Source organism: Salmo salar, chromosome 08, assembly GCF_965601325.2.
Source record: "Salmo salar chromosome 08, fSalSal1, whole genome shotgun sequence".
Lineage (NCBI taxonomy): Eukaryota > Metazoa > Chordata > Actinopteri > Salmoniformes > Salmonidae > Salmo > Salmo salar.
Window position 1 is genome coordinate 20,528,560 of NC_138298.1, and position 22,121 is coordinate 20,550,680.

Sequence of the window (22,121 nt, forward strand, 5' to 3'; positions counted from 1 at the left end):
TAGGCCGTAATTGTAAATAAGAATTTGTTCTTAACTGACTTGCCTAGTTAAATAAAGGTTAAATAAAAATAAATAAAAATGATAAATGAGACACAAAAATGAAACAAATTGAACATAATAATTTCAGGCCTCTTGGTGTGACTGTGTTGTTACTGTGTTATTACGGTTCTACGTCCAGCAACGTGAGCTCCAACCCCATTTTATAGTAAATGATGTTTGTGTTTCCAGGCCTTACTGTATTCTATTCTCTGTAGCTGAGAGGGGTGGAGACTCCTGCCAACTCCCTCCCACTGGGGTGAACTGAGGCTGAATAGAGAAGGGAGGAGCCAGTAAGTCATTATTTCAGTTACATACTGTAGCCGTTCAGTTACCACAATGAGGTCTGGGGCTGAGAGGGTTCACGTTCATGGGTGGGATTGTAGGAGTTTAGGTTGTAGGATTTAGGAAATGTTTGTGTTATAGGTTCTGCGGTGGGGTTTGGAGTTATGGTTCCAAATATAAGAGTTTGTGTTTTAAGAGTTTGAGGAAGAGCTTCTGGGTTAAAATGATTGGGCTGCAATGATATGCATTTAGAGTTCTGAGGGTTTGAGTTAGGGTCTGGGTTCTACGAGATTGAGCTATACAAGTTAAATGAGGGTTTTGAGCTGAAGTTATATCTAGGGTTACAAGACAGAGTTGTGGTTTTGTTTACCTGTGCCCAGTGGTTTTTGAACACGATCATGCAGGTCTCTGGGTCCACCCCTTTCAGGACCAGGGCCTCCCCCTGTCTGCCATCCCTGTTTCCGTTGGCAACCATGGAGGCCATCATCATGGTGACCAGATCTCGTGTGGGTTAAACCATTACACAGGACGGGGAGGGGTAGAGGTGGAGAGTCCTCACTGGAGACCGGCTGAGACCACTTGCACAGGGGGGTGAGGGAACACTGGGGATCTGCAGAACACAGAACACATCATCATGTACATGCAGATGGAGAATCAGTAGTTTGTCATTGTTCAAACCTATAACAATACATACTATGGCATACTGGCAGATTAAGACTACTGTAGCACAGGACAGATTAAGACTACTGTAGCACAGGACAGATTCAGGGTGATTGATTGGGACATATTGTACAGTTGACCACTAGCCAAATAAACCACACAAACACTGCAGCAGCCTGCAACACGGTCTTCTCTCCCCCTCTCCCCCTGGATTCACAGCAGCTAGGCATGCGAGAGAAAAGAGAGGGAAAACAATGACAGGGCACAGGCAGAGAGGACGAGAGCGAGCGAGAGGGGGGGAGACACTCAGCCGGTGGCACAAGCCATGCCCTCTATTCCTCAGCTCGACAAGCGCCTGCCAAAATGCTTACCCAGGGAAAAGTGGTGATCGCTTTGTAATAATATAAGCCATTTAGCAGACGCTTTTATCCAAAGCGACATACAGTTATGCTCGCATATATTTGTAAGTATGGGCGGTCCCGGGAATCGAACCCACTATGCTGGCGTTGCAAGCTCCATGCTCTACCAACTGAGCTACAGAGGACCACGGAGTTGCAGACGTAACGCCTCGCTAGTATGCTACAATGCACAGTGAACTCCATAAGGTCCCAGTGACACCACTTTCATCACCCACTCACTCATCTTGTGACACCAGAAGAGATTATGATGCATGATAATAGAGTGTGTATTAACAGCTAGTGGGCCAGCGAGAACTAATAAAACACTATTCGTTCCATCAACGGTCTGGAACTGTTTTGTTATGTAAAACATGTTGACTTTGTCTGCAGCCTAAAGTTATGTTGATTCTGTTGGTTCTAGCTCTGTCCAGAAGCGCCTGTGAAAATATGTGTCCCTCACATATCTAGAGAGTGAGGTCAGGTGTTCGTTTCTCGCACTGCTCGTCAGTCGGGAACTAAAATAATGATTAAAAGTACTAAAAATAACTTGTCTGTCAAGACATTGCAGAACTGTTCCAGCCGTAGCGTTTACCTGCTACACACTTAGACCTGTATCCCCACAGATTGAAATAAAACACAAATACATTCTCTATGCTTATACCAGCACCGACGGAATTTGCAATGCAGAGCCATTGCTAACTTAATTATGTGACTGTGACAGTCAGATAACAATAGGTGCAAGCCAGGGTTATTTGTTGCTTCCCTTGTAAAGGAGGTGACTGTACAGGAAAGAGGACCATTGCTGCAAACAAAAGCTTGGCTATCTGCTAACATGGTGTAGTCCAACGGGCCATCTCCCTCTCCGCCCCAGTCCCTGCTCAGGTCACTTATAAATAGGACTATAACTCAGGACGGAGGATATCTGGATTCTATTATCTTCCTAGAATCCCGTGTTTCCATTCCTCCGAGGACAGTGAACGGAGACTATGGTGGTTCTGAGAATCAGATGATTTTCATTCTACAGTCTAGTGCTGTGTGATGTCATTGGCCAAGTGCCCACATCGAATGGGCGTAATTCTGAGAACAACTGATGTTCAACAGATTATATCCATGTCAACAGATCACGCTTTGAAGACTTGATAACAGACTAACAGTTGAGACTGACTAGACAGCAAATAAAAAAAACTGGGCTACCGACTCAATCTGACAACAATGCAAACAAACACACAATACCTAGTTAGCCGTTGCTAGGTACTAGCATATAATCAACCAGGTCAGTAAACAACATTTTAGGACAATGTCTTCTATTGAAGACGTCTGCTTCATACAGTGTACAATAACAACACATGAATTGCAGCCGTGCACTGCAGTTCAACTGTAACCCTCCTGCTGGAAGCAGAAGCAGCTGCAGACCGTCAGACCAATTAGAGATCAGAAAGGCTGCCCCTCAAACGGCCTCTCAACCAATCACGGCCAAGTCAAACTTTTTTTTTGAATGGTTTCGACCCACTTGAAGAGGAGAGACTCAACAACCAACCACAGAGCTTGGCATGACAGAGAGACACTGAAACACTCATGCTAAAGCTAAACACATCTGTTTTCAGTTAACACAGGGAACGTGCCCTATAGGAATGCATGGAGCAGGGTCCCCCAGGACAGAAATCGCTGAAATTCCTACCTCTGTTTCACCATGGTCGCTCGTCTTGTATCGACGATACAGAATGTCCCCTCTTTACATCCAGACACGCCCAGTCCTGTGGAGATAGAGAGGGAAAATAACTTTGACACACCAGAGGAGGTTTGAGAACAGCACTGCCAGACAGTGTGACTGAGTGGAGTTCCTGGTAACGTGGTACGGAGCAGTGGAATGACTGGAGACTAGAGCTATGTGAGGAAGTGACTGGACGATGTGAGTAAGAGGCTCAGAACACCACTGACTGTAGAGAGGTGGAAGAGAGAGAAGGGGAGTAACATACAGAGAGAGACAGAGAGAGAAAGAGGGAGTAGCACAGAGAGAAAGAGAGCAATCCAACGACCCGCCACATCCACAGACACTAAACAAGCATGGAGACAACAGTGCCAAACTACAAAACTAACATCTTCCGAAAGAACATAATAAATGTCATCATCATTTGTTGAATAATCATGCTACTGTTCAGTCCAATTAGAGCTGTGATATAATTGGCGTCTCTGGTCAGCCATGAGTCCCCCTCTCCTCCCCTACATGCTATAACCTCTGACACTGTCACACTGAGGCACCATGGGAAACCTGTCACAACATATTACAGCGCGCAGAAAGACTTTACTTCTACGATGTAACCACTGACCACACTCTTAGAGGGAGGCCAGATCACGGACGTCCACACACGTCAAATGAAACATAAGCAAAAACGTTCTAGGCATTCTGGACCCCACCGACAACCATACAAAATGCACTGCACACCAGTCATGTCCAAGTTGACTTACTCTGTAGCGACAACTCTGAAATGTTTCCCTGATGATCATATCGGCATAATGTATTGTAAACACTAACCGCAGTCGGAGCTCAGTGTGTGTGTGTGTGTGTGTGGGTGTGTGTGTGTGTGTGTGTGTGTGTGTCAGCCCCCCACCCAGCCATAAAACACCCATTCCGCTGCCCAGACTGTGGCTGTAGTGCCTCCAGGGACCTGCTCCACCCATGGAGGGGAAGTGGGGGTCCTGGTCCAGCTGGGTCAACACAAACAGAGAGGAGAGGGGAGGGGAGAGGAGGAGAGGAATCCACACCTCCATTCACCTCCATTCATTCTCACACCCTCTATACTCCCATACAGATAAGCCATAAAGCACTAAACCTCTCAAGTACAGATTTGTAACAAGTTCTTAGTTTCACACTAAAAAGCCCCACTATAGTGCTGCACTGCTACCAACAAGACCCATAACTGGCACAAACAACTCACCAAATACCACATTCTCAAAGCTCAGCTTCTTCCTATAACAAGCACGCTTCTCATTGAGTCTGTTGTGAAGACACAACATACTGGAGACAGTGGGAGATACTATTACAGTCCTCTGCTTAGTGTCCCAGCCAGATGCATGACCCCCAATTATAGGGTGGAGAGAGAGACAGTAGGAGCAGTCTGTTGGGTTCCTCCAGTTGGCTGCGTCTCTGCTTGGTCTTAATGCCACAGTAATACGTCCTCTCCTTCCACAGACAGACACATTACGCCACCAGAGTCTGTGTCCTCAACCTCATGGGGTCAAAACAGGCCTGCTGGTAGATTAGCGATGTACTTTTATAGTGGTTAACCTACCTAACCTGGACTCAGACAACAATGCCCCCGGCAACTACTGTGTCCTAGAATCAAACTGAAGATTATGTTTGTATCTTGGCCATCTTGGTTTCCTCTTAATATGGTTGGAGTATGACTGAGTACCTTTTGAACTTCACTACTGGGCTAATATGTCCCTGTATAGCTCAGTACTGTCTGTAGCTTAACACTCCTGCATGTTATATCCAGGCTGTATCACAACCTGCTGTCGTTCAGAGTCCCATAGGGTGGCGCACAATTGACCCAGCGTTGTCCGGGTTTGGCCGGTGTAGGCCATCATTGTAAATTGTTCTTAACTGCCTAGTTACATAAAGGTTCCATTTAAAAAATTGATATCCTCCCAGTCGCAGTACATTAAGAGGTAATTCTACAGTGTGCCAAGCCTTCAAACTGTGAGCGACCTCGAAAATAGAGTCAGTCAGTGATGAGCAATGTTGACCTCTTTAACCCATCCTAAATTTGTTTTTCATTCCTGTTATAGGAAGCTACTTGTTTTATTAAATTATGCTGGGATTGACACTGAATCCTTCTAAAAACCAATTATAATCCCAGGAAATTAGGGGTCAGAAATGTACGACTGCAGACTCCACACTGCACACCAGTTGTCGAAAACACCAACAACTAGTAACTAATCTGAGACACTGGAGACAGAAATGTAGCTACTCCCCTCAGTACTTCCTTTCTATGAGAAAAACATGGTCTAAATTACACACACTCACCTACTGTAACCTAACTGCATAGTGCACTGCAGTTGGAAGACATATTGCTGATACTACTGTATTGCCTGGAGAGGAGATGCTCCACTTGCTCAAAATAGAGCCCAGCAACATACTGGCAAGCCTGAAATAGAGCACCACTTCTATAAAGAGGAGCACCAAGGAGATGGGGCACCACTTCTATAAAGAGGAGCACCAAGGAGATGGGGCACCACTTCTATAAAGAGGAGCACCAAGGAGATGGGGCACCACTTCTATAAAGAGGAGCACCAAGGAGATGGGGCACCACTTCTATAAAGAGGAGCACCAAGGAGATGGGGCACCACTTCTATAAAGAGGAGCACCATAGAGATGGGGTACCACTTCTATAAAGAGGAGCACCAAGGAGATGGGGCACCACTTCTATAAAGAGGAGCACCATAGAGATGGGGTACCACTTCTATAAAGAGGAGCACCAGGGAGATGGGGCACCACTTCTATAAAGAGGAGCACCATAGAGATGGGGTACCACTTCTATAAAGAGGAGCACCAGGGAGATGGGGCACCACTTCTATAAAGAGGAGCACCAAGGAGATAGGGCACCACTTCTATAAAGAGGAGCACCAAGGAGATGGGGTACCACTTCTATAAAGAGCAGCGCCAAGGAGATGGGGTACCACTTCTATAAAGAGCAGCGCCAAGGAGATGGGGTACCACTTCTATAAAGAGGAGCACCAAGGAGATGGGGCACCACTTCTATAAAGAGGAGCACCATAGAGATGGGGTACCACTTCTATAAAGAGGAGCACCAGGGAGATGGGGCACCACTTCTATAAAGAGGAGCACCAAGGAGATAGGGCACCACTTCTATAAAGAGGAGCACCAAGGAGATGGGGTACCACTTCTATAAAGAGCAGCGCCAAGGAGATGGGGTACCACTTCTATAAAGAGGAGCACCAGGGAGATGGGGCACCACTTCTATAAAGAGGAGCACCAAGGAGATGGGGTACCACTTCTATAAAGAGCAGCGCCAAGGAGATGGGGCACCACTTCTATAAAGAGCAGCGCCAAGGAGATGGGGAACCACTTCTATAAAGAGGAGCACCAAGGAGATGGGGCACCACTTCTATAAAGAGGAGCACTAAGGAGATGGGGCACCACTTCTATAAAGAGGAGCACCAGGGAGATGGGGCACCACTTCTATAAAGAGGAGCACCAAGGAGATGGGGCACCACTTCTATAAAGAGGAGCACCAGGGAGATGGGGTACCACTTCTATAAAGAGGAGCACCAGGGAGATGGGGTACCACTTCTATAAAGAGGAGCACTAAGGAGATGGGGCACCACTTCTATAAAGAGGAGCACAAGGAGATGGGGACCACTTCTATAAAGAGGAGCACCAAGGAGATGGGGCACCACTTCTATAAAGAGGAGCACCAGGGAGATGGGGCACCACTTCTATAAAGAGGAGCACCAGGGAGATGGGGCACCACTTCTATAAAGAGGAGCACTAAGGAGATGGGGAACCACTTCTATAAAGAGGAGCACCAGGGAGATGGGGTACCACTTCTATAAAGAGGAGCACCAAGGAGATGGGGCACCACTTCTATAAAGAGGAGCACCAGGGAGATGGGGCACCACTTCTATAAAGAGGAGCACCAAGGAGATGGGGCACCACTTCTATAAAGAGGAGCACCAAGGAGATGGGGCACCACTTCTATAAAGAGCAGCACCAGGGAGATGGGGCACCACTTCTATAAAGAGCAGCACCAGGGAGATGGGGTACCACTTCTATAAAGAGGAGCACCAGGGAGATGGGGCACCACTTCTATAAAGAGGAGCACCAAGGAGATGGGGCACCACTTCTATAAAGAGGAGCACCAGGGAGATGGGGCACCACTTCTATAAAGAGCAGCACCAAGGAGATGGGGCACCACTTCTATAAAGAGGAGCACCAGGGAGATGGGGCACCACTTCTATAAAGAGCAGCACCAGGGAGATGGGGCACCACTTCTATAAAGAGGAGCACCAGGGAGATGGGGCACCACTTCTATAAAGAGGAGCACCAGGGAGATGGGGCACCACTTCTATAAAGAGGAGCACCAGGGAGATGGGGCACCACTTCTATAAAGAGCAGCACCAAGGAGATGGGGTACCACTTCTATAAAGAGCAGCACCAAGGAGATGGGGTACCACTTCTATAAAGAGGAGCACCAGGGAGATGGGGCACCACTTCTATAAAGAGCAGCACCAGGGAGATGGGGAACCACTTCTATAAAGAGGAGCACCAGGGAGATGGGGCACCACTTCTATAAAGAGCAGCACCAAGGAGATGGGGCACCACTTCTATAAAGAGGAGCACCAAGGAGATGGGGCACCACTTCTATAAAGAGGAGCACCAGGGAGATGGGGAACCACTTCTATAAAGAGGAGCACCAGGGAGATGGGGCACCACTTCTATAAAGAGGAGCACCAGGGAGATGGGGCACCACTTCTATAAAGAGGAGCACCAGGGAGATGGGGCACCACTTCTATAAAGAGGAGCACCAGGGAGATGGGGCACCACTTCTATAAAGAGGAGCACCAGGGAGATGGGGCACCACTTCTATAAAGAGGAGCACCAGGGAGATGGGGCACCACTTCTATAAAGAGGAGCACCAAGGAGATGGGGTACCACTTCTATAAAGAGGAGCACCAGGGAGATGGGGTACCACTTCTATAAAGAGGAGCACCAAGGAGATGGTGCTTTTCTTTCACACAATGAATGTAGTCACCTTTACTATTTTCGATGCCTGTGTAAACAACTCAATTTATAATGTTTCTGGGAGAGCATGTGACCCAGAAATGTGTGTGTGTCTGTGTGTTTGTGCATGCCTCTTTCCCAGGGGGGGCTAAAACCCAATCTCTCCAGTACACAACCCTGCATGCCTCTCCACTCAGTTTCACAGTCATTATCCAATTATACCAATCAGGTAATTATGTTAATGTCTTGCTTACACGTCTCCATAGCCCCAAACGCTAGAGACTGGATAAACAGAAAAACTCTGAAGATGTCTTGAAGTCAGCATCTCCCTTTGAAAACAGGAGTGTTGACTAAGGACCCCTGTTGCGAACCTCAGCCAGACACACACACACACACACACTTTGGAGGCACTTGAACAGAGTTGAAAAGGGAATTAGAGGCATGCTGCTTTAAGCAGGGAGCGCTGTAAACATTCAGGCGTTTTTTTCTGTTTTGGAACGAGTCAGTGACTAATCTGGATCAATAATGAATCAATAGTCTCATTGATCATGAGGACGCATGTAGCAACACACTACTTGTGGCTCATTTCTTCTAAAAGGAGGAAGGAGGTGAAATGGAACAGACCTCCTGCTGTGATCGGGCACAGTGAAGAACCCCTGTTGGGATCAGAGACCTGAGTCACTGATGAAAGATTACGATGTAGCCTAGATGGTGATGAAACTGAATGATGACAACTGCAAGGGATGATGACGATCTCATTCTGTCATTATCTTTCTCCATCCCCACAAGTACAAAGGAGAGAGAAACCGCCACACTGCTCTTGCTCATTACCCACTCCTACTGGCACACACAGAGGACATGAATCCACAACAGGAGCTTCCACCGACCTAGCAGCACTATGGAATCTAGTTCCATCCCCCTCTCGCCCACGGTCACAGACCTAGTGTCATCCTCTAACCATGGTTTCTGCCATTCACGACAAGATGTTATTTCTGAAGGGTTTGGGTCAGAGTATTCAGGGTGAGATGATTTCCCCTTGGGGGAGGGGAGGTTAACTCCTCAGAGAGCTTCGTGTGAGTGAGGGAATAAGGAGCGGCAACACCAGGAGAACATCAAACCTGCTTTGAAGCCTAGTAGAGATGATACGGAACATGGAGAATGGAGAGGAAGAAATAGTCCAACTGTAGCAGTGTTTTAAAGCCGTACCACCACAGTCAAACTAGACTGATGATAAATGAAATACAGCAGCATACCACCATATTGATTTAGCTAAGGAAGCGCAGGGGGAAAGGGAAAGAGAGATGGAGAGAATGAGAGAGAACAAGAGATACAGAGACAGAGATACAGAGAGAATGACAGAATGAGATAGAGAGAGAGAGAATGAGAGAGCGAGAGATACAGAGAGAGAGAGAAAGAGGGGCAGAGAGAGAGAGAGAGAGCTTGAAGAGATCAACAACACATTCCCCGTGCTACTGTTAAATTCATTCTAAGAACCTGTTAGACTACAGGACACTGACCTGCTGACAGTGTTCTCTGTCAACAGTGTGTTCGTTTCGCCTTGGGTTTAGAAACATCACTGCATTGACATTTGCTTATGTCCTCTTGACATATCAATGCTATGACATAAGCCTATGCTCTACATGCTATAACAGTCACTGAATGTGTATAAGTGTCTCCTGAGTAATGAAAGTAGCCAAGTACAAAAGACACAGTAGTACCACAGTAGCCTACATCCCTATTCAACCAGTGCATGCCATGTACGTCTACACCACACAGCGTCCCCAAAATGGCCGTGGCTGGCATCTCTACCAGGTTCCAGACCCCTCGCTGCTAAAATAATATTCAACAGATTACAGCAAAAGTGTTGGGCTCATCAGTCTGTGTACAGGGAATTAGGAGAGGTAGCTTCTAGACAGTAGGGTTTCTACACAGAGAGAGGAATAACTGAATGGATACACTATAGGTCCACCTGAAACTGGAATGGTTTGAACTGAAGTTCAACACTGAATTCTACCAGACCAAAAGACCATGCATCTTCGTAAAGTTGGTTACTGGTTGACTATACACAGAGCAACAAGTCCTAGTCTGGGTTAGGTAGAGAGACCTAGTTAACTCCCAAGGTAAATACATTGAGATAAAGCTATAGAAAGTGAAGTGAGGTCTATCTTGTTACGTCATCTTCTGAACGTGTTATTCAATGGATGGGCTGGGAGGGAGAGAGAGAGGCTTCACAGGTAACAAAAGATGAAGAGCTTTTCACAGGAGATAACACAGGCAGAGCCACCGATGACAGGATAGAATGTTTGCCTAAGGACAGAGGTTTTGTAAGCATCATCACTGGTGTGTGTGTGTGTGTGTGTGTGTGTGTGTGTGTGTGTGTGTGTGTGTGTGTGTGTGTGTGTGTGTGTGTGTGTGTGTGTGTGTGTTCTGACAGAGTGGTTCTGGTGACTGAGAGTGTGAGTTTCTAAAGCTGTGAGATGTACGGTGTAGGTAGGTGTTTCACACACTAGGGAGAGGTCATGATGGATCGCTGAAAAGACAGCTAGCCACACCTACAGTAGCACTCACAAGGCTGTCCTAACTTGCAGTACACTGGCTTTTTTTTTTACACTTGCTGAACATGTTGCTCTGCGTCATTCTTACCTCTGAGGCCAGACATTTAACTCTAATGAATTCTAGGTACACATATTGTTACACCCGCCCAGCAACGAGAACTATTTTTCACAATATTAATTAGTAGTCTGAACGAGTGTCTGCTTCTTAAATTAGCTAAATGTGTGCATGGCATTTTTCCATACTGTCGACTGAACCACCAACCAATGCATTAGTCCACCACACTCCCACAGCCTGTGCATCTGGACTTTGTGACTGATGTGAGATCATTAAGTTCTATCAGGAAGAGCGACTGTCCTCTTCAGACAGAGCCCATAATTATGTCCTGGTCAGTGGCAGGGCCTGGTCTAGGACTAATGGACCAATGGCAGGGCCTGGTCTAGGACTAATGGACCAATGGCAGGGCCTGGTCTAGGACTAATGGACCAACAATAGGGTCTGGCCAGGACGAATGGGCTCTTACATTGGCCCTCCTCTCTCTTCTCCCACCGGTGATAGACCAATGGGTGATAGACAGAGGACATTTACAGTGGCTTGGTGGCCATGGCAACCCCGGTGATAGATGGGCCTCATTAAAGTGACGGTACCTTGTTGAAATATTTACAGGTGGGCCACAACTGAGGCCACAGAGGGAGAGCCTGGCTATATATAGTCTATCTGTCCCCTTCTCCAATGAGCAACACAGACATTTACAATAGGACACCATCCAGTGTCATCTAGGCGTCCGTTCTCCTGTTGCCGAGGGGACGATGCCCACTGTCTGCACTACAGTTAGTCTCTATGAAACAGTTAGGCCGACTGCATTCAGACTAGGAACGCTCATAACATCACAAATATACATCTCTCTGAAACTCATCTGTGTTGGCTACATTCAAACGGAGTAGCAATCAAATGTAAAATGTAAATGTAACCACATCATTCTGAGGCAACTTACAATACATCAACAGTCAGTCGTATTTCTGAAATGAAACATCAACACGAAGGGACTCAACAGCTCTGCCCATTAACAACCTAATACAACAGGGTAAAAGCCATAAAGTTAGGACCTTATCAGATAGGACTGGGATTCTGTGTTAAAGACCAGCTGAAGGTTATAGGCTGAGGTGTAGGTTGGCTGAGGTAGGTGCTCAACACAGTGAACACGTGCTGCGTTCAGTCAGTGTTCCCACCTCTTGGCTCAGTGGAGGAGGTTGATTAACATGTTCAAACACATCAGCTCACCTCCTCATTACCTGATAGGGAGGGAGGAGGCCCGGGGGGGGGAGGGAGAGACTGGTAACAAGGGAAAGGTCAACAAGCTGAGTGGATTAGAGCCAAACACCCCAGAGGATCAACACATATTATAAAACGCATACCCAGGCTGACACACCCAGCGTTCTCTTGCCCACAGCATTAGGTACAGCACATAATGGCACAGCAACATGCTGCCTGCATTTAGAGTGGCTAAAACAATCCCTTGTGCCACTGCGTAATAATGACTGCCATGAGACTCTGAGACAGGGATACAGAGAGCTGCACAGCCTGCTACAGTGAGATAAGGCTAGTTGGAATGGTTCAATAATACTGAGACAGGTGAGTAGTAGACAACACAGGAGACAATGATACTAAATACAGTCTTCAAGTGCAGGTTAGCTTGTCAGTGATCCAGGGAGTGAGTGAAGTGATTCTTACAGTATGTGTGTATAACTAAACTTGTGGGGTAACAGAAATTTGATCAACTGGGGACATTTCGTTAGTCCCCACAAGGTCAAATGCTATTTGTAGGAGGTTTAGGGTTAAGGTAGAATTAGGTTCAGGAGTTAGGGGTAAGGTTAGGTTTTTTGGGTTAAGGTTAGAGAAAATAGGATTTGAATGTTTATAAATTGTGTGTCCCCACAAGGTTAGTTAAATAATACTGTGTGTGTACTTTCAGTAGAACAGTACCACTGCAGAACTTCCTCATACGTCATCACCATGTAGCTGTACAGAACAAAGGCCAGGAGTCAGGAGGAGAGTAGGAAAGATCTCTGATGGCAACATGGATAAGCCCCTGACCTATTCTCAATGGGTTTCGTGTGGGAACATCAATCCATATCTCTGCTGCTGCTTCCTCTCTACCTTGTTTGCATGCTGGCGCACCAAACAGGAGATAAAAGGGGTGAGTGTTTGCATGCTGTCTCGCCAACAGAAGATAAAAGGTGTGAGTGTTTGCAAGAAGGAGAGACGGCGGGGGGATAGAGGGATGGCGAGGTGGAGGGATAAATGAATGGAGAAATGGAGGAAGAAGTTTCAAGTTTTATTCATCTAATGTAAAGGATACACCTTGTATACACTACTCTGTCCAATGAAACGCTAACTTTCAGGTTCCTTCTCGACAACACAACAACAAGAAATAATAAAAGATAAGAATACGACCATAAAGTAAATGGCTCAGTAGAACAGATGGCAAATGTTTAAATTGTGCAGTATTAGCAATAGTAAATAAGAGTCTGGTAGCAGCAGAGTTGCAGCGATGAATAGCATAGCATAGCTGTGATGTTGGTAGGGCCCTTCTCAGAAGGGATGAATAGCATAGCATAGCTGTGATGTTGGTAGGGCCCTTCTCAGAAGGGATGAATAGCATAGCATAGCTGTGATGTTGGTAGGGCCCTTCTCAGAAGGGATGAATAGCATAGCATAGCTGTGATGTTGGTAGAGCCGTTCTCAGAAGGGATGAATAGCATAGCATAGCTGTGATGTTGGTAGGGCCCTTCTCAGAAGGGATGAATAGCATAGCATAGCTGTGATGTTGGTAGGGCCCTTCTCAGAAGGGATGAATAGCATAGCATAGCTGTGATGTTGGTAGGGCCGTTCTCAGAAGGGATGAATAGCATAGCATAGCTGTGATGTTGGTAGGGTCCTTCTCAGAAGGAATGAATAGCATAGCATAGCTGTGATGTTGGTAGGGCCCTTCTCAGAAGGGATGAATAGCATAGCATAGCTGTGATGTTGGTAGAGCCGTTCTCAGAAGGGATGAATAGCATAGCATAGCTGTGATGTTGGTAGAGCCGTTCTCAGAAGGGATAAATAGCATAGCATAGCTGTGATGTTGGTAGGGCCCTTCTCAGAAGGGATGAATAGCATAGCATAGCTGTGATGTTGGTAGGGCCCTTCTCAGAAGGGATGAATAGCATAGCATAGCTGTGATGTTGGTAGGGCCCTTCTCAGAAGGGATGAATAGCATAGCATAGCTGTGATGTTGGTAGAGCCCTTCTCAGAAGGGATGAATAGCATAGCATAGCTGTGATGTTGGTAGAGCCGTTCTCAGAAGGGATGAATAGCATAGCATAGCTGTGATGTTGGTAGGGCCCTTCTCAGAAGGGAAGAATAGCATAGCATAGCTGTGATGTTGGTAGGGCCCTTCTCAGAAGGGATGAATAGCATAGCATAGCTGTGATGTTGGTAGGGCCCTTCTCAGAAGGGATGAATAGCATAGCATAGCTGTGATGTTGGTAGGGCCCTTCTCAGAAGGGATGAATAGCATAGCATAGCTGTGATGTTGGTAGGGCCCTTCTCAGAAGGGATGAATAGCATAGCATAGCTGTGATGTTGGTAGGGCCCTTCTCAGAAGGGAAGAATAGCATAGCATAGCTGTGATGTTGGTAGGGCCGTTCTCAGAAGGGATGAATAGCATAGCATAGCTGTGATGTTGGTAGAGCCGTTCTCAGAAGGGATGAATAGCATAGCATAGCTGTGATGTTGGTAGGGCCCTTCTCAGAAGGGATGAATAGCATAGCATAGCTGTGATGTTGGTAGAGCTGTTCTCAGAAGTGATGAATAGCATAGCATAGCTGTGATGTTGGTAGAGCCGTTCTCAGAAGGGATGAATAGCATAGCATAGCTGTGATGTTGGTAGGGCCCTTCTCAGAAGGGATGAATAGCATAGCATAGCTGTGATGTTGGTAGAGCCGTTCTCAGAAGGGATGAATAGCATAGCATAGCTGTGATGTTGGTAGGGCCCTTCTCAGAAGGGATGAATAGCATAGCATAGCTGTGATGTTGGTAGGGCCCTTCTCAGAAGGGATGAATAGCATAGCATAGCTGTGATGTTGGTAGGGCCCTTCTCAGAAGGGATGAATAGCATAGCATAGCTGTGATGTTGGTAGGGCCCTTCTCAGAAGGGATGAATAGCATAGCATAGCTGTGATGTTGGTAGGGCCCTTCTCAGAAGGGATGAATAGCATAGCATAGCTGTGATGTTGGTAGGGCCCTTCTCAGAAGGGATGAATAGCATAGCATAGCTGTGATGTTGGTAGGGCCCTTCTCAGAAGGGATGAATAGCATAGCATAGCTGTGATGTTGGTAGAGCTGTTCTCAGAAGAGATGAATAGCATAGCTGTGATGTTGTTAGAGCCCTTCTCAGAAGGGATGAATAGAGCTGGGCCTCGCCACGCTCTCATCATGTCATTAACCAGATCTGAGGAGATAATAGGCGCCATTGGTTTGGACTCAACAGGCACACACTACTGCTGTTGCGCCTGTTTTTTGAACTGCCGTAGTGTTAAGATATGAATCATCCCTCTCCAGTGCTGTTCTATAGATGGAGAGCAGTGGAGGCTACTGAGGGGAGAACGGCTCATAATAATGGCTGGAATGGAGTAAATGGAATGGTATCAAAAACATGGTTTTCATGGGCTTGATACCATTGCAATCACTCCATTCCAGACATTATTAAGAGCCGTTCTCCCCTCAGCAACATCCACTGACAGTGAGTACGCTTTAGGTCATTGGAGGTCATTTTAGGTTGTTGGAGGTCCTGCAATTTGTGATGTATCCTGAGACAAAAACAAGCTTAGTAGTCAAAGAAAAGCAAATTCAAGAAAAAAGTTAACAGGTAGAAGTAAACGTGACTGTAGTTACGTGAGAAGGAAAAAAAAGTATTCAATCTACCTTTAAGGAACATGCCATGTCAAATACGAGACAAAGACACTAAGAAGCTTGACAGCTTCTTCAATCTTCTCAATAATTGGTAATCAACAGTAGACAATAAGAGGTTCTTAACCGAAAGATCGCTGGTTCGAATCCCCGAGTCGTCAAGGTGGAAAAGTCTGCCATGCTGCCCTTAAGCAAAGCAGTTAACCCCCAACAACAACTGCTCCACGGGCGCCGATGACGTGGATGTCGATTAAGGCAGCCCCCCTGCACCTCTCTGATTCAGAGGGGTTGGGTTAAATGCGGAAGACACATTTTGGTTGAATGCATTCAGTTGTGAAACTAGGTATCGCCCTTTCCCTTTACTTAGTGGAGACTTTCAGTTCAATCAACAATAGATAATATAGTTACTTAGTGTAGATTTTCAGTTCAATCAACAGTAGATAAGAGGTACTTAGTGTAGACTTTCAGTCTAAAAAGTTACATAACAGTTGTGTTAAGGTTCAGAGGTATGGGCGACAGTCAGCCATCCCCAGCGGATTAGGTTAAGACTATGTTAACAAATCCAGCAAGTGGCCCTCTCTACACGGCTCCCTTGTTCTCACTGACCCCTCACTGGGGTTGCCAGAGGGGGCTGGGAGGGTAGACAGGGAGGTAAGGGGGGTGTAATCCCAAACACGGGACAATGCTGAGCCTGAGCCGGGCTGAGGCCAGGGCCAGTGTGAGAAACTGGGAGAAATGGTGACCGGTGGGCCGGGGGGCCGGTGAGTCGTCACAGCCCCCGCTGTTGGCATGGTGGCTGTCCCAGACACCTGTTCCTTCCCTGTTCCAGTCACACAGTGACCTGGGTTTAACCTACCTCATGCTGCCCTGCATGGCTGATCACTTTGTTCCCTGGCCTAGTCAGAGAGATGTTTTTCAAAACAAACTTAACCCAGCATGCCTTCTGTGCTTGTTGAAAAAGCAGCACATTCTGCAACGTTAACAACAGCCTGTCAGGATAATCGGAAAGGACCTCAAGCTCAACGATCACTAGTTAGCGACACTCTCAGCTGCTCGTGCCTTCTGATTGACAACCATTCATGACGTAGAGAGAACACCAACTGTTCACTGACACACATTGCTTATGAAGTGTTGCACCATATGTTATAAATAGCCAAAGGGAATTGATGAGTACACGATTAGAATCATATCTCAGAGCCCTGGGTAAACTGTGTTACATGATACTCTGTCCTCTGTCCTATCCAACTCCCATTGACTTAAGTCTCTTATCTTCAACCATGTAATCCACAGGGTATAACTTTGTTCTGTATGTGTGTATGTGTACTGTGATCTCATGCCATTCACAGGTGAACTAACCTGCGATGATAAGTCACTAGTCTCACCACTACCAGGGCTCTACAGTGAGAACATTTTACTCGCATGTGCGCCTAAATGTTTTGCTGTGCGACCTGGAATTGTTATTTAGGAGCACCAGTGAGCAGAGAAAAATGTACGATTCTGGCTTTAATATCGCAAATAATTTTAATTGTGCTCCTAAATTTCTTTGTGTGCGCCTACATTTTTCAACTTAAGCACACGCGCGCGCTTTGTAAAGAAAGTTAACCGTAGAGTCCAGACTACACTCTGCTCTTACATGAATAGCTTGGGTTAGTCCTACAGGTCTCACTGTAGAATGAAGTGGTCAAACCAGACATTCCACTATGTGAAACTAAACCAGCCGGCCTGTGTAATGCTCCATTGACATGAATGTCAGAGATTTAAAAGGGACAACCCTCCACATTGCCTCCTCACTTGACCTGCTCACACACATGTGGTTACTTAGCAGAAAAACTCTTTACTTTTCCAGTGCATTCACGTGTTACAAAGCCAATATCTTGCTTTTTAAAAAGTCTCAGTCCCCGGCTATGTTGACATAGTGCAATGAATTATTTGTTTACGTTAGGTATAGGCCCTATATCACAGCCCTTTCTCAATGCAAGGTGCCTCAGTTGGAGCGATGAGGCTTGTGGGATATGACCTCACTAGTCTGTGTGGTTAAAGATCACGAGGCAGAGCATCTTAAAGCTGTTTACTACTAGGTCAGTATGAGGGTAACCTGGAAAGGCCATATGAAGGCGAGGTGTTTGTCAAGTGCAGGGGAGGCTGGTGTGAGGAACTATAGGAGGACGGGCTCATTGTAATGGCTGGAATGGAATAATTGGAACAGAGTCAAACATGGTTTCCATATGTTTGATAGCGTTCCATTTATTCCATTCCAGCAATTACAATGAGCCCGTCCTCCTATAGCTCCTCCCACCAGCCTCCACTGATCAAGAGGGGCTCGCTACATTCTCTCTTTAGGTTGTGTGTGGGTAGGAACAGACCGCCATTCTCATTGGCCTGGAAATCCACATGGAAATCCACGCAGATGTAAACACAAGTACACAAACAGACACTACTGTACATACTGTAAAATCCCAATTACAACAAGTCCACAATTCAGATTAGCCTAGTTATTCAGCACATACTGTACTTTCATGACATCAACCCTCATATTTACACTAATCAGGATAACTGAGCCTGGTATCAACTCTTCCTACTATTATACAGAAACAACACCTGAGCAGGAAATCAGATCAGTTCAGTCAGTGTGCTGGAAGTATACACTGTCTGTAACATCCACTGAGAGTTCCCAGGAGTAAATGAAAGGACTTCAAAAAGCTTTGCCCTCTGTGTGCATTTTCTGGTGCCAACTGCCAACCCAACTTCCACAGTGAGTGTGCTGACAGTTTGAAATCACCAAAGCATAATTCAACATTTCTTGAAAAAGTTCACTTCAAATACACTGCATATAGCAAACAGTTTTGACTGAGTTTGATAATACAGAGTATGGTTTTTGCGTCAAGTCAAATTGTGTTCAAATCAATTTGTATCAACACTGATTTTCCTATAACAACTTTGATGTAAAACAATCCCTGTATAGTCCACACCATTGAGGTATAAAGAACAGTCCACACCCAACCAGACTGTAAATAAAATATGGCCAACCATGAAACATTGATGGGTGTCTGTTTGAATGTGATCCCATGAGGTAGTAACCCAATACCCTGACCTCTTCATCACAGAATGATGATAAGAGTACCAGTCCCGTCCAAAACTCATTTCAAAAATACCCTTCATGCTACCATGTTTTGTTTCCCAAGTTCGCTGAAGTTGGAAGAGTGTGTATGTGTCACATATCTGTTAACCTCTGCAGAATGAATAGCAGATAGGCTACAAATAATTATGAATTATGTTACAGTAGGTGACAAAGTACTTTATGTTCGTGGCTCTGATGAAACACATTCGTCTGGGCCCCACAGCATTAACATGTGGATAACTTCAGCAATAAACGTTTGCAAAATGTCACGTGAGGCACAATAAAGGTGAATGAAAGGTGACAGATTGTGTCCAGGCATGTGTAAGAATCAAGCTGTGTCGACAGATACTTTTAAACTTGTGAGAAATGTGCCCAGGACAGATGACAAGTCACTCTGATATACATGTTTTTAAAGAGACAACCCCATGATAACAACCGACATGTAAACGTGTCACATTATGTCTTGACGGAGTCAGACAGTCCCTGTCACTTCACTTGACAAGCAGCAAAATACATTAACAATGTCTTGCCAAGTTATTTAATTTCTAAAATCCGTCATTTACAAACAATACATTAGTTGTAGTCTATTTAGGTGTAAGAAGACCAACTGAAATATCGTACCGTAGGCTGAATCTCAGAAGTGCAAGTAGCCGACTTCGTATAACACCACCGCACAGCTTCAAGATGCGGAGCAAAATCAACCTTTTACCCTACTTTCCTATGAGCGTCTTTCCAACAACAAAGTGCATAGCCCTCTTGAAAATCACTAATTCTCCAGCAGAACGTTGTTCAATTTCCCTGGTTTAATGTCGCCTCCTATTAGAAAAGTAAAGATATAAGCTACTTAGCTAACAAGGTCGCCAACCAGTCAGTCTGCTTACTGTACGTAGTGTATACATAGGTGAGCGTTACGAGCACACTAAGCTTTAGGTTCCTCCCTCTTTGTGCCCACAGCAGTTTGTGATAGTGATGGGGGATTCCGGCTCTTTTGGCTCCAGAAATGGCTCTTTAAAAAAAATATGTTTTGTATTTTTTGAAGTCAAACAGTTTGCAATAGTTTGACTATGATTGGTGTTAAAACAATTCAAATTAAATTATTAAATTAAATCATACTCTAACTTAACCACAATGTATTTATAAATGCATTGGTTTGTTAAGAAAAATAATGCGATTAAACATTTGCTTTTAAAGTATAACTTTTTTAATGTATATAAACAAAGTGCATATAAATGTAACAATTCAAAACGAATACAATCTGAACAGCATAATAATAGAATATTGCACCATATCAAAGAAAAATAAATCACAATGTGTAAAACTGCAGCATCCCACTTAGAACATTAAACTAGTCCCACTTTTCTCTCTCTCTTTATTGCCATGTTATAACCAGCAGCACACAGCAATGCTGACCATATTTTTCTTTTATGAAAGATTTGCATTCAGAAATGCAAGCTGCCTCACTTTCGAGTGGCTGATGTGGTTTCTTCTCTCAGTAATTATTTGTCCTGTTTTCGAGAAGACCCTCTCAGAGGGAACGGATGTGGCCACTATGCAGAGTCTCCCTGTCATGACTTTAGTAAGCCTTGTTCTTCCACCAGCTCAGAGGATCTGCATATCTTTGGAGTAGGGCTCCTCCAAATAGGATCGGACCTCCATTATGGCATCTGCTGAGGGATTCCTTCGTGCTGCGTCCCCAGTTGCTCTCTCGTCAAACAGCATCCAAACAGCAGACGTTTGTGGCACTACTGCTGGTGCTTCCGCTCCATCTGATCTCTCTTCTTCCCGTTGCCCTGGTGCCTGAGCCAGCTGACTGCTGGGGCTGTCCCTCCCTGCTGCTGAGGTTATTCTTTATAGAGCCTCATCAATCGCTCTGGCATCACTGAAGGCTAACTTCTTAAACCTTGGGTCAAGTGCAGCGGTTTCTGATAGCAAGTGATTATATTCCATTCTGTGGAACTTTCTGTCCATTGATGAACATAGGGTGTCCATCCACTCTGCCACATGTCCTGTGGTTACATTTGCTTCTCTCTGGCGGCTGGCTGTGATTTGCTGCAGACCCTTCCACAGGAGCATCATTTTTGAGGCTGTCACATAGCTGGAAAGAGAGAACAGTAACTTATTAGTTCAGGTTCATGTTTTGTCTACTGATACTACATTCTCATCTACTGCTCATATACATATATAATACTGGATTAAATAATGATGTAGTAATAACTGCTTACTGTACTTCTCTCCACTGATCTCCACAGTGACCTGCTCAAAGGGTTCCAGGACTCTGCACACCTCCTCCACCATCTCCCATTCCTCTTGGGTCAGAGCATCAACAGGTGCATTGACAATGGCCAGGGTAGAGATGATGGCATCATTTGACGCAAGAAACCGCTTCAACATATATAATGTTGAATTCCACCTTGTAGTGCAGTCTTGTTTAGGCCTCAGCTCAGGCATCCCCATCTGGCATTGTGTAGACTTTAGTTTTTCAGCATCTACTGTGCTCCTGTGGAAGTATTCCACAGCTGCTTTCACTTTGTCCACAGTGGGCTTCATCACCTTCAAAGCATCTCTTACAATCAGGTTAATTGTGTGGGCAAGACATGGATGATGGGTCCATTTTAACATTTTCATGGCTTTGGTTATGTTAGCTGCATTGTAGCTAACACAACAGACCACTTTTCCATCTACTTGCCAGTCTCAACAGTTCCTCTGCCAAGTTCTCTGAGGTGTGTCTGTCGCTGAACTCAAAGCAGTCCAGAAGACAGCTAGTCATCGAAAAATCTTCAATGAGGTGACATGTAATCGACATTTAAGAAGTGGTTACCCTTGATGTCCTGCAGTCAGTGGTAAGGCAAACTGCAGTAGCTTTTTGGACTCTTTCTCACACTGAAGCCTGTGTGCTCTCGTACAGTTGTGGAATAAGTGATTTTGAAAGGTTTTTCCTGCTTGGAATTGTGTACATTGGATTTAGACTATTGCTATAATTTCTAAAACCTCTGTCCTCCAAGATCAAAAATGGCTGGAAATCGGTGGCAATCATTTTAGCCAATGCAATATCAATTTGGCCTTGTTTTGCTACAGACATAGACTTTGGCATAAACTGGTCCATAGAAGACTGCGTTGCTGTGGGTCGTGGAGTAGGCCTACTTAACTGTGTGGATACATCTCCACATGTGGAGGTGCTGGCTCCACCACTATCACTAGCAGGCCCGCTAGTTCCTCGAAGCTCCGCTACAGCTAGCTTCACAGTTGGGTGCACAGTTCGCATAAGCCGGTGTAGGTTGTGCATAGAACCGGCTTTATATGAGATTTTGTTTTGGCAAATTCTACACTATGCTCTAACGTTGTCTACATTATTAAAATGCATCCAAATGCTACT

At 45.4% G+C, this 22,121-nt stretch overlaps 1 protein-coding gene across 2 annotated transcripts in view; it reads right to left on the reverse strand.

The window, feature by feature from the left end:
• LOC106610179 (FHF complex subunit HOOK-interacting protein 1A) overlaps positions 1–19,658 on the reverse strand; it is a 39,516-nt gene extending 19,858 nt beyond the window's left edge. Inside the window, exons 1-3 of one of the 2 annotated variants that reach the window (XR_006770776.2) lie at positions 19,370–19,658; positions 3,058–3,133; positions 692–931 (exon numbers count right to left, since the gene is read on the reverse strand). Coding sequence is in view for 1 of the 2 variants with exons in the window: in XM_045722735.2 (XP_045578691.1) it covers positions 692–811 (120 nt within the window). In the remaining variant the exon portion in view is untranslated. The remainder of the gene's footprint in view (positions 1–691; positions 932–3,057; positions 3,134–19,369) is intronic. The other variant, XM_045722735.2, reaches the window with a different exon arrangement.
• Positions 19,659–22,121: the final 2,463 nt, after the last annotated feature.